Raw genomic sequence first — 13,253 nt, 5'->3', positions numbered from 1 at the left:
GTGAGCTACTGGCATTAAAAGTTGTGAGCGAGCGATTTGGCTACTGCGTAAATTAGTTTGCTTTGAAGCCCTCCTTCCTGAGCTAAGACAAATATGTGTGAGCCGGAGGCTGAAAAACCGTGAGCTAGCTCACACTAACTCAGCTTAGAGGGAACACTGGTTGGGAGCCACCCCAAAAAGCTGCATCTCTGATATCCTGGTCTGCAGCATGTTTACTGAGAGGTCACTCCCCTGGATCTCTGTGGGAAAGTATGCTTAGGACTTCAACCCAAGCCTCCAAGTTAGGATGCTTGGAGTGGAAGCTGCTCACCAAACCAAGAGGCCCTGACTATTAAGGTTCCCTCCTGACTCGGCCTCACTCATCCCAGCTTGTGTCCTTCCGCAGCGTCACTTTGTTAAGAGGAATGAGAATGCTTTACCTCCTGCCCCGTCTTCATGTTTGCTGTGAGAGCGCCCCATAGATAGGCCAACAGTCCTTGCCCCCCCCCTTTCATTGGCACTGCTACATCTTGTTGCACTGCCGGGGTCCTTTTGTGACTCAGCACCAACCAGCGGCATCATCATCAAAGAAGCTGCACACCACCATGCTGCTGCCCAAGGAGGGACTGCAGCTCAAGAAAGACCCTGGGAAATCGGCCCCTCTCTTCTCTTACTCCATCTGAAAAGTCTGTGGTACCTCAACAGTGAAAGATCAGAATGGTTTCAGGTGGGGGCTGGACTGCCTTGAGCCCCCTTCAAAGCCATGGGGCTCCTTCCCACAGAATTAAAAACAGGGGAGAATTGGACAAGAGAAACTGAGCCAGTGAGATTTATTCGAAGCCGTTATCAATACTGGGGATCCCCTGAGTGGGTCATGTCACAGAACGGCTATTTGTTTCCCTTCTTTACAGCGTTTAAGACTGGCAAATGTAAAGCTGAACAATATTAGCACTACAAAGCAGTTCTGGTCTTTCCTCCTGGAAATTGTCAGGAAGTACAGGTTAGATTTCTCTTGTCTGTTTATCCCGGGCTCAGTTCCCATTCGGTATATTTCGGCCCTCCCCACCCCTGCCGTCCAAAGGGCTCATGGTGGGTTACATTTGACTTATTTTATTGACAGATTGCTGTGTTTTTAAACACAGTACTTACATCCCCCAAACTACTTCATAAACCAGACCAGACTAAGAGAAGCTGAGGCCACCCTGTGAGTGTCATAGCTAAGCAGCAATTGGCAATTTTCAGAAATTTTGCACAATCAAAGGCAACTTGCCTTCCACTGTCCTTGCTTTTAAAGTGTTCTCTTTTTTTGGCACTCTTCTTAGAATGGCATGGATGTAGAGACTCAAGCTGAGCACTGCGAAGCAAGCAACAAGTCAGTGGACTCCCTGGATTCTATAGCCCTTCTTGCCAGACTGTCAAGTGGTGGATTTCATTTTTGAGCGCTGTGCGTGAAACAGCTCCCTGCCCTTAGAAGTCTGGCAGTCCCTTTCTTGGCCTTCTGTGCTGGTTTTCTGCTTGCAGGGTGTTCTGGCATAGGGGACATTCCCAATAAATGAGCTGCTTCCCCCTCTAGTCCATTGTGCCACCTCAGCATTTCACAGCCTCCTTCTCTCTTCTTGCAGGGCAGGAGGTTGTTGTAAGGGCAGAGCAGGGGAGAACCCCAGAGGAAGAAGAGCGGGATGGAAATGTCATGCGGAGACGGCTTTGCCTGCAACTGTGTTATGACTCTCTGCCAATTTGGCCCATGATGCTTTAATGCAACTTTTGCGTTGTTCTCATCCTTGCTGCATGGGACAGTTCCCGACGGGCAGCTGTGCAGCACAAAATAAAGCAGGGGTCCAGCGGCATCTTCAAGCGCCTCGGACGAATGACTCTTTTGATTGGACATTGTCTTAAAAGTGGCTTCTCCTCGTCCCATGCCGTTACAGGACAAGCCTCTCTGCCTGTCTGCTTCAGGTCAGCCCTGGCTCATGAGAGCTGCTGCTGGACTTCCGTTTCAGCGCGGAAGGTGTCGCAGGAGCACTCCGCTTTGCTTACTCCTGTACTGGAAGCCGCTTCGGTTAGTGGCGCGGAGGGGGGGGCTAACGAACGACAGGCCCCGCCGGCCGGACTAAGCTTCCTCCTCCCGGAACGACGCACGCCGACTGACCTCCCCCCCCTCTCCATGTTCGACAGGCCCCTTTCCGGTCCCTCTGTTGCCATAGCGACCGCCAGAAGCGCGACCCGCGACGGAGGCGTCCCAGGCCTGGCCACGTGACCGTCAGCGCTTTCTCTAGAGATCATGCGCGAGGCAACCCGGAAGTGGCATGAAAGGGAACCCGGAAGTCCGGGGGGGTTGGGGTTGCCAGCTTCCAGGCAGGGCCTGGAGCCCTCCTGGAATTACGGGTGATCCGCTGGAGGAAAGGAAATGGCACCTTCGCAATGTGAACTCTGCGGCATCGCGTCCCCGCTGAGCTCCCGCCTCTCCCCAAACTCTCACCTCCCCAGGCACCCAAATCTCCAGGAATTTCCCAGGCTGGAGTTGACAGCCTTGCTGATTGGGCGGTCCCGTCTGGGCTCAGGGTGTGTGTGTGTGTGTAGGGGCGTGCCCTGGATTGTCCCGCGAGTTCTCCTCTCTCCCACCAGCCTTTCTTTTTGCTTGGCCACCAGGGTGGCCAGCGTCTCTCTGTCTGGCAAGGTGCCTCCGCTTTTCAGACCAGGCTTGGCTCGTGGAATGGAAAGAACCGATAAATACATAATGGACATGAGCTATTCTGCTTGTCTTGCTACAGCTTTACATGTCTGAGGGATGCTGTTGCTTTCTATCCTGAACAACTCTGTGAGGAATGTAAAAGAAGAAGGTTATTTCCCATTGGGAAGCGAAGCTTCACCTGTGAATCTTTTGGTACAGGTGTCTTCTTAGAACAAGCTGTTGGCAACCTGTGAGCAGGCTGCTTCAGGCCAAAAATTGGTGCAGGCAGTGTGGCATTGGGTCAGAACAGAACTGGGGAGTTCTGGGTTCAAATTCTCACTCTCCCATGAAGCCGGCTGGGTGATTTAGGACCAATCACTCCCTCTCTCAGCCTAATCTATCTCAAGAGTGTTGTCAGGATCAAAGAGAAGACGGGAGAAACCTGAGATCCTTGGAGGAGGGCTAAGACAAGGGTGTGATGGTTCCATGGGGAAGGCAACCTTCCCTTGCTAGCGTCATGCTCGTATTCTTGGTGACATATGCTGCTTAGTGGGGGGTGGGTTCTACTGGACTGGAATCTAGCACAATGTTCTTATGACCAGTTTTAGTCCCACTGTGATTATGGAAACAATCAGGGCCTGTTGGCATTTTACTAAACAGGAAATTGCTTTGTGGGTGACACAGACTGCCTGAGAGTCAGTGTGGTGCATGGGTTAGAATACTGGAGTAAGAGCCAGGAACCGTGGGTTCTGATCCCCGCACACTGAGTCTCCTTTGTCAGTCTGTCAGCCTCACCTACCTCACACAGTTGTGAGGGCAAAATAGAAATGCGGGAAAGCCGTGGACACAGTCACAAGATCCTTGGAAGAGGGGCAGGATAAGAATAGAGTCTTCCAAAGTGCCTCCCTGGTGCACCACTTCCTGGTCCTGCATGCCAGGCGGGTGACGTCACCTGGAGGTATTCACCTGGGCGGTAGCTGCTCCAACGGTAGGGCAAGGCTCTCAGGTCAAAGGTTGTCTCTTGACTGTACTAAGAAACAAAACTCTGGGTCACTTAGTTCCAGGAAAGAAAAAGGTTGGTGGCATTTTGGAATCGGATGAACGAGTCTCCAGAAGCCAGAACTCCGCACTTGTGGCTAATGGTCTGTTGCTTGAGAAAGCACTTGTTGTTAGGGCTAGTATTTGCATTTTTATTGTGTTGTTTTTCCCAAGAAGTTCAGGGCAACTAATCAGGCAGTATCCACCACCACCACCACCCGGGGGGGGGGGGGGGGGAGAGATAATGAGACTTTGTGGCAGAGAGGGGACTTGGTGTCTTCCCAGTCCTAGCTGGTACACCGTACTGGCTCTCTTGGTTCATGACAGGCACAAAAGGTTATCCTCCAACATGCTGCAGCTGCTTTTCTAGAATGGCAGAACTGAAAAATATTCTGTGGGTTAGCACTTAGACTAATGCTTTCAGGCGTTTGCTTTCTGTACAGCACTGTCTGTGTTTCACAGTTCACATTCCAGCCTTGAGTTCTAAACTCGGCTCTCAAAGGTGTGGGATTCTTCCAGATCTCTGGAAATGGTTACAGAAAGGCGCACAGTTTGGATCTCTCTGAGGCAGAAAAGATGTTTGGGGTGGGGGTGTCCGAGAACAAGAAGTGCCATCTCACCCCCACCACCCCACCTTAGGTAAAGATAAAGGTTCCCCTTGCTCGAAAGCCAGTCGAGTCCGACTCTAGGGTTGTGGTGCTCATCTCCGTTTCAAAGCCAAAGAGCCAGCGCTGTCTGAAGACATTTCCATGGTCATGTGGCCGGCATGACTAAACACCAAGGCACACGGAACACTGTTACCTTCCCACCGAAGTTGTCCCTATTTATCTACTTGCAATTTCTCGCTTTCGAACTGCTAGGTTGGCAGGAGCTGGAACTAGAGACGGGAGCTCACTCCGTCATGCGGCACCCAGGTCTCAAACTGCTGAACTACTGACCTTCCACAGCCTGCAGTTCAGCGTCTTAACCACTTAAGCCACCCCACCATAGGCAGGCTCTTTCCTGCAGAAACCAAAACACTCATCCCCCTCTTTGTCCCCGCCATCTTCCAACTGCTTTCTTCTTTCTCTCCACAGACACGCTGTTCCAGTTAAAGGTGAGTGCAGGCCCAGTGAAGCTCTCCCTCCCTCATCTCTAGGTAGACCTGAATTCCGAGATGCTCTGCAGCAGCCCCAGAAAGCAAAGGGAGTGTGGCTTGGGGTGATGCCCCCCCCCCGTGTGTTAGGCCTGAGGGGCTCCTGGCCGGGTCACTCCACCCAGGGCTGTGAAGAGGGCTCTGCTAGCAGAGTCTGGGGCCGGGACCACCATAAGTGGCTGGGGGCTTTGTGGAGCCCGTGGGGCTTTTTGTTGAACAAGTCAGCCCGGCCCTGCATAACAGGTAGTGGATCTGTGGGAAGTCCCAGCCACAGCATGGCCTTTTTGTGAGGTCTCCAAGGGTACACAGGCAGATGTAGTGTTACTTGGGACTGGCAGAGAGGAAATGGCCCCTTCTACCTCTGGTCTCTGTCTACAGAGCTGTGTCCTGTAGCCACCCCCCATCCCCCATTAAGGAGGGAAACTGGCATTGCATAAAGTGCTTTTCCACCTGAGCCCTGTTAAGGCCTGCAGTTGGACATGCCTCCTGACTTGGTCATTGGACCCTATGCCCTCTGCGGTACCAGCTGCCTTTCTCCTTGTGTCTGAGCTGGTGCGGGGGGGTTGCTCCCTTGGGGCTGCGGGCAGGGGTGCTCTTCCGCAGACCTCCGTAGCTGCTCACCATGTGCTTCTCTCCAGTTCACAGCCAAGCAGCTGGAGAAGCTTGCCAAGAAGGCAGAAAAGGACTCCAAGACTGAGCAAGCCAAAGTCAAGAAGGTGATGAGACCCAATGCTGGGAGCAGAGCTGCTGGTGGGGACTGTCCTGGGAGGTGCTTAGATAGCTGCTGTTTCTGAGTCTCTAGTAATGGGAAATTGCTGCAAACGTGCATACAAATAAATGACAATGATATAAGCACTTAAACTTGTGATGCTCTCATGTTGTTTTAATTCTTGTTAAATTCAATGCTGGAAACAAGAATTAAAACAACATGAGAGCATCACAAGTTTAAGTGCTTATATCATTGTCATTTATTTGTATGCACGTTTGCAGCAATTTTCCATTACTTGTTACTCCTTATTGCTGTACCCTTTGTGTTATTGTATATCTGTCTTTGAGTCTCTGCCATGGCTCACCGTTTCTCCCCGGTCAATCTCAAGCTTCTAATCCTTTGCAGCGAAAATGTGCTGCATTTCCTTTTTTCCCTGCCTGCTCTGCTCGGAGTCCCCTTGGGTCTTCGCTTCCTCTTCCTGTCTCCCCCTTCCAAGACCCGTTCCTTGAGCAACCACATTCCTGAAACATCCCAGCCTCCCCCTGCATGTGCCTGTGTTGCAGGGTGACCCTCCTGCACCCTGACCTGATAGCCCAGGCTAGCCTGATCCCGTCAGATCTCGGAAGCTAAGCGGGGTCGGCCTTGGCTAGTACTTGGAAGGGTGATCTCCAAGGAATACCAGGGTCATGACACAGAGACAGGCAATGGCAACCCACGTCTGAAACGTCTCTTGCCTTAGAAACAAGTCTAGCTTGCCACCTAGTGGTGCATAATGCTAAAAGAACTAGAACTTTTGGCTGCCAGACAATCTTAGGATTTCCTGGCTATACTACACACAATGTCATATGATGATGATGATGATGATGTTGCTAATAATAATAACCCTCATGTGAAGTTCTCTTTAGAAGGGCTGTCACTTAGAGGAGGGGAGGAAGCTGTTCGTGTTGGCAGCAGAGGACTCGCAATAATGGGTTTCGATTAACGGCGGGACGGTACTGGTTGGATCTTAGGGAAAACTTTCTTACAGTCAGAGTTGTGCTGCCTCAGGAGGTGGTGAACTCCCCCTCACTGGCAGTCTTTACGCAGCGTCTGGACAAATACTTGCCATTCTGTCAGCATTGTGTCAGCTGTAAGTCCTTTGAGCAGGGACCCTCCTAGGTTCTCTGAGCACCCCTAATCACCATGCAGGGGACAGTGGCACATAAGGGTGGAGCACGTACGGAACTCCTGCCCTATGATCATGGGAGGTGCTGCCGGAAAGCCTCCTTTTGGTTTTTAAGCCCTTGTTCCAGATTGTTTGCTGTGCCACGAGGGATAGGAAATTGTTTTTGGGTTTTCAGACGGGCCACTAGAGACAGTATGTAATGTCTGCAATTCTTTTCAAGGGATGTGCACATTTTGGAGCTGCCCAGTCTTTGCCTCTGCTCTGCCTTGCTCTCAGGGGCCTCTTCCCTCTTCCTCTCATGCCTCTACTTGATAGATGAGCAGGGAGGACGTGGAGTGGAATGCCAGTCCTGGCCTCGGACAGCTGAGCTGCAGGTGCAGAGGACTTGTAGGAAGTGGCAGCTGGGAGGCTGTTCTGAGCTGGAGCTGAGGGGCTTTATCCTGATCCTCTTTGCCATGGTGTGCTCCAGGCCCTCCAGCAGAAGAATGTGGAATGTGCTCGTGTCTACGCAGAGAACGCCATCCGGAAGAAGAACGAAGGCGTCAACTGGCTGCGGATGGCCTCACGAGTAGATGCAGTGGCCTCCAAGGTTCAGACGGCAGTGACCATGAAAGGGGTAAGGATGGAGATTGTCTCTGGCAGCCGCCGCCTTGCCTTGCCTTCTCTGTGCTGGCTGATGTCGTCTTTCTCTCCTGCTCCGAAAGGCTGCAAGGAGGTGCCTCGGGCGGAATCAAGCCAGTGCCCCCATCTTATTATTGTTATTATTTAAATTTATCGACCGCCCTTCCCCAAAGGGCTCAGGACGGTGAACAACAGGTTAAAATATACAATAAATGAATTACAAATTACCAGTAAAACCAGTGACCTTAATCAGTGGCTTAAAGTGCAGTTTGCTCCCTCCCCAGGTGGGTCAGGGACCAGTCATGGAGGAGGCCACAGTGAGAGCCATAATGTAGGCCATAGCTATCCTCCTTGACTTAAGCGAATAGCAGCTCTCCAGCAGGTCTTTGATTCACTGTCAGATTGACCCTGTGACCTTGGGTATAGTTGTAGGCATTTGTTGTACCTTAGTTGCTGTAGATTTCCCGGGTTGTGTGGCCGTGGTCTTGGCATTGTAGAACCTGACGTTTTGCCAGTAGCTGGGACTGGCATCGGACTGGCATGGGATTTTATCCCATGATTTTTGAGCTTACTTAGGAGCCTTTGATGAGGAACTTTATCAAAAGCTTTCTGGAAGTCAAGGTGAACAATATCTATTGGATCCACCTCATCCACATGTTTGTTCACCCCCTCAAAGAACATTAACAGGTTAGTGAGACAAGATCTTCCCTTACAGAACCCATGCTGAGTCTGCCTCAATAGGTTTTGTTCATCTATGTGCCTACTAATTATTTCCTTAATAATGGTTTCCACCAATTAATTTACTCGGTATCGACCATGAAAGGCCATGAAAGCCTTCGACAATATATTTGCTGTACCGCTGAACTTTGACTCCTGAGTCTCTCATGGAACCCACCTTCTGAGGTACTGGCAGGTATTAGGACTGCCCCTTCCTGTTTTTTCCCCTTAGCAATGTGACAAAAAGGTAAGTGGGGAATGGAAGAGACCCCTGCGCTCAGTGGCTGGAACTGGTTCCTCAGGAGGCAGCTTGTGGGCTGCGTCAGGGCCCACAGGCTGTTCCACTGGCTCCCCCTGCTGTTGGCCATCCTGCCTGCGTGGTGGCCACAGCCTTGTTTGGACCGGTGGAGCTTGACTCTCCCCTCTTCCAGGACTTGGCATAATGAAGCAGTCAAAACCCAGAAGGCCAAGAGGGTGTCCCGTGAGTGCTCCCCGCATTTCCATAGCTCTCTTTATCTGCACGTTTGATTTTTCGTTTCTAGCTGCCTCCTGGCCCTGGACACCACACGCCTGTGCACCCGCTTCTTAGGTTAACTTTGTGTGCCAGCCATGGCGCTGCGCGATGAGCCCCTTTGCTTCTGTTGCCCAAAGCGCATCTTGCCATTCTGTGCCGCAGGTGACGAAAAACATGGCCCAGGTGACCAAGGCCTTGGACAAAGCCCTCAACTCCATGGACCTGCAAAAGGTCTCAGCGGTGATGGACAAATTTGAGCACCAGGTGCAGAACTTGGACGTTCACACTTCGGTAAGCACTCCGTAGCGGTAGGGGCAGGGGGGCAGCTGTACTGTGCTGACCTGGGTGAGCAGAGGCTCTTGGTGCTACAGAGCAGGACCCAAGCGTTCCCTGGCCAGTGGGGATGCTCCCCATCGGGCACCTTCTCTCCATGCCATCATCTCACTTGGCTCTGCACAAATCCAGACATGTGGTGCAGGAAATAGGGGAGCCAGTTTGGTGTAGTGGTTAAGTGTGCGGACTCTAATCTGGGAGAGCCGGGTTTGATTCCCCACTCCTCCACTTGCACTTGGCTGGGTGACCTTGGGCAAGCCATAGTTCTGACAAGAGCTGTTCTTGAAAAAGAGCAGTTTCTGTCAGAGCTCTTTCAGCCCCACCTACCTCCCAGGGTGTCTGTTGTGGGGAGGGGAAGGGAAAGGAGTTTGTAAGCCGCTCTGAGACACCTTTGGGTAGTGAAGGGCGGGGCATAAATCCAATCTCTTCTTCTTCTTTCCCTCCTTGTGCCGCCCTTTCTGCCTGACCACCCATCTGATGCCATCTCGCTCTTGCTTCCTTTGTGAACCTCCTTTTCCACGGGGCCTTTAGTAGGGCCCTTTAGTCTTCCTCCCCTACCCTGGATGTCTGTCAGTCGCCTCTCCCCACTGGTTCCTTTCTTCCCCTTCTTCTCCTCTTGGTTGCCTCCTTTGCCTCAGTTTTTCAGTTATAAGCACCTCCCCACCCCACAGTAAACAGATATCCTGTAAAAAGCCATGGACGTGGACGGTACTACAGAAAGAAAGCCACAGTTGCCGGCCCCTTCTCCTGGGTCGTCTCCCTTGTCGAAAGGGGAGGCTGTCTTCTCCGCTCTCGGGCCAGAAGGCTCGAATGGCACCGTCCTGCTGCCGCCTTCTGGGAAAGCACCGCCTGACGTGCGCGGAGGGACAGCCCTCTCCTGGGTTGGGGTCTGGCTGCTTCTTGTCAGCCTCCATGATCTTGCTTAGAGATGTGAAGGCCCGGAAAAAAACCGGGGAAATTCAGAAAAAAACTGTTTTTTTTCCGTTTTTTTCGTGAAGCCTTTTTGTTTTTTTCCAAAAAATTGGAAAAATTGAAAAAAGAAAAGAAAAAAAATTGATTATGGAACGTTTTATTTTAACATGCTGAATAAAATATTTTAAGACAAGGTGTTCAAATATTTTCCAAATCATTTCTTATATATTGTCCTAGGTTACAAACTGAACTCTCCAATGCAAGAACAAGATGCATTTCTTCCTTTAGGAGGTGCGATTGTCAGAAGAAAATTAAAAAAAGTTTCAGTTTTGTTTTTGCATGTGGGTGGGTATTCTGTTTGTAATAATTGTTTGGATACACTATATTTTTAATATGCTAGATGTGATGATTTCATGCCAAGTAAAAATGTCCACAGTCATATTTTATGTTCCTAAAGTAACAGAACGACTTTCAATCTAGAAAAGACAAAAGAAATGCTAATGCAGCATTTTTTTTTCAATTTTCCCGAAAATTTCTGTTTTTTTCCGAGCTTCAAAATTTCCGGAAATTTTACATCTGCTTCTCCCTCAGGTGATGGAGGACTCCATGAGCTCGGCCACGACGCTGACCACGCCCCAGGAGCAAGTGGACAGCCTGATTGTGCAGATCGCGGAGGAGAACGGCCTGGAGGTCATGGACCAGCTGAGCCAGTTGCCCGAGGGCGCCTCTGCCGTGGGAGAGAGTTCTGTGCGCTCCCAGGAGGATCAGCTCTCACGGAGGTACCGCTGCTTTTCGGACGTCAGCAAACCTTTCCATAAGACAGGCGTGCCTCCCCAGAAGACAGGCACGCCCCCCCAGCCCCCCGAGACCAGCTCCTGTGATGTGGGACGAGGCCCAGCCACTGTGAGAGCCATCCTAGTGGGGTGCTTGGAGTGTTGGGCTGGGATGTGGGAAACCCGGGTTCAGATCCCCACTCTGCAAGGGAAGCCTGCTGGGTGAACTTGGTCCAGTCACATTCTTTCAGCCTACTCTACCCCACAGGGTTATTGTTGTGAGGATCGCATGGGGGGAAGGAAGAGCCAGGCGCAGCCTCCTTGGATGGACTCCGGCACCCGGGGCCTCGTCCCTCGTGTCTGGCACAGGGGCCCGTCCTGAAGGGTGCCTCGTCCCCAGAAGGAGAGAGAAGGTGGGCCGGGGCCTCCATTGGAGCCTGAGGCTCTGAGATGGCTGCCGTGTTTGCCTTCTCCTCCCTCTGCCTGTTGCTGATACTCTGAAGCACTAAAGGTTGGCCCTTCCGGAACCCTCCAAAGACCTTCTGGCCCAGTGGCAAGCCACGGGCTGGAACTGGGCGTTAAGTGGGGTGGGGGGGTGTTATCAGTCCCTGCCACTCATGCTCAGCACCTGGTAGCAGAGGGCCAGTGCCTCAGAATATTTTAAAGTATCATGATTAAAGGCCTCCAAGAGACTGATCCCGGTCTCCAATTATTTCAGTTACTGGCCATCCCACCATCATGTGGTGGTGAGTTCCGCATGTTAGCTGGATCTTCAGTGAAGGAAGCTCTGCTTATGCCTATCCTGCACCAGCTGGGTGCCCCCAGGTTTTACTATTATGGCCAAGAGGGAAAAGCTCCTCTCTCCTCCCTCTGTGATGACCTCCTGCCTTCAGCTGTTTCCTTCTAGAGCAAATGCTTCAACCGGCTGGCAGTTTGGGTTGTCCCATTTTGTGGCCACTCACTCCAGTGTCTGCTCCTTTCCTTCCTTTGCAGGTTGGCTGCCTTGCGGAACTAACCCTCCCTCGCTCCCGTGAAGGACTGCTTCTGCCTTGGCCATGTATGATTTGTGGGGTCCCTCTGAGAGACTCCCAGCCTTCCGTTCCCCCCTCCTCCTCTTTGGACTGGTCCCTCACTCCGTGGGCATGTGGCAAGACCACTGCTAAACACACACACGCACACACGGTGATGGCAGCGCAGCTCCTCTCTGAAGCAGCAGCGGCAGGCTTGTCTAGACTTGAGCAGGGAGGGGACCACTTTGCGGGGTTGTTGTTTTTTTGCTCCAGGGACTCTCCTCTCAGTCCTGGCTTTGGATCACATGATCGTGTTTGGGAAGTGGGAGGAATTGGATCCCAGAGCCCTGGTAAACTAATTCAGGCGTGGCCCTTGCGAGAGCTAGCTAGCGTGCATTCTTAAAAGGAACAGGATCCCGATCCACACTGCTGCCTGCGTGTCTAGAGGCAGGCGTGGCATGGCGCTCCTCCTTCTGTTGCTCCCACCGGTGGCCTGTGGGGGTGAGATGACCCTTTGCCGGCAACTCTGTTCCCTGCCTGGGACTGGCGCGCACCGTTAAGTGACCTTTGTTATTGACTTGTTCACTCTCTCCTGCCCAGGGACACGCTGCCTCCGCCCCCTCCCCTCCCACGAACTCCCATCTGGCCGTCTGCTATTTCAGCTTGGCTGGGTCCCTCGTCCACCTTCCCCAACGGAAAGGGGTGGCCCCCGAGTGCAAGTCAGCTGTGGCCCTTTTCCTGAGGCCTCTGCTGTCAGAGAGACTTGTCTGTCTCCTCCCGGACATCCCTGCTGTTGTCAGGAGGACTTGGGACCTCCAAACAGAGGGAGGCTGGATGGGCTTTGGGCACTGAACTGGAGCACAGCTGCTGTGGTCCTTTCTGCCCAAGTGGCGCTGAGAAGCTCCTTGCTTGAGAAGTCAGCCCTGCAGAGTGGGACCCAAGGCAGAGGGTCTCAGTCTCTTCTGTTGCTGGAATCTGAAGAGAGGCTGCTGTAGCTCTCTTTTGACACCCCCCCTCCCAGTTTCTCACGGGCCTTGTGCCTTTCCTGCTCCTCCGTCTGCTGCTCCTGCTATAAAGGTGTGTGTGTGGGGAGGAAGCATGTGTCCTAGCCCTTCTCAGTCAATGGAGCAGCATGTCCTCCAACTCTCGGGAAAGTGTGTTCTTGTTTGCCTTTACCTCTCTCTCTCTCTCTCTCTCTCTCTCTTTTTTAAAAGAATTAAACTGAGTACTGTCAATTCCTTGATGTTGTTTTAAATAAATGAATACCCTCTGGAAATCACTGGTGGCATTACATTTCCCTCCCCCTGAGTCTGTTTGGAACTGCAGAGGGCAGGAGGGAATCCACAACAGAGTATCGGGGATTGTTTTTAACTTGTTCCCCCATCAGTCCCTAATTCACGTCCTGAACGGCAGTTTCCAGATAGGGCTGGATTTAAGAGGCACCCCTGAGCAAGTGAGCCACAGTCCACCCAGCCTTGCTTGCTTGCAGGTTCTCACTCTTGGTGTTCTGCGTAATGTGTGAGATCCGTCCTTTGTGTATCTTCATTATGGAAGTGTGTCACAGGATCCACCCCCTGAGCAGATGACACGGGGTTGTGCAGGCTCTCGCACATTCCGGGACCAACATGAATGGATTCTTATTAGGGGGCAGAGCAGTCGCAAGAGCAGGGAGCCCC

General features: G+C 52.1%; 1 protein-coding gene across 1 annotated transcript; it reads left to right on the top strand.

The window, feature by feature from the left end:
- Positions 1 to 1,895: 1,895 nt before the first annotated feature.
- Positions 1,896 to 13,253, top strand: CHMP1A (charged multivesicular body protein 1A). The gene is made up of 7 exons (XM_015406686.1): positions 1,896 to 1,935; positions 4,765 to 4,784; positions 5,462 to 5,539; positions 7,167 to 7,313; positions 8,712 to 8,840; positions 10,386 to 10,573; positions 11,561 to 13,253. The coding sequence occupies exons 1-7, from the start codon at positions 1,896 to 1,898 to the stop codon at positions 11,580 to 11,582; spliced, it is 624 nt and encodes a 207-aa protein (XP_015262172.1). The 3' UTR covers positions 11,583 to 13,253.

The sequence above is a fragment of the Gekko japonicus genome, unplaced genomic scaffold (assembly GCF_001447785.1).
Source record: "Gekko japonicus isolate JY-2015 unplaced genomic scaffold, Gekko_japonicus_V1.1 scaffold386, whole genome shotgun sequence".
Classification (NCBI taxonomy): domain Eukaryota; kingdom Metazoa; phylum Chordata; class Lepidosauria; order Squamata; family Gekkonidae; genus Gekko; species Gekko japonicus.
This window is presented reverse-complemented; position numbering and strand designations above follow the sequence as displayed.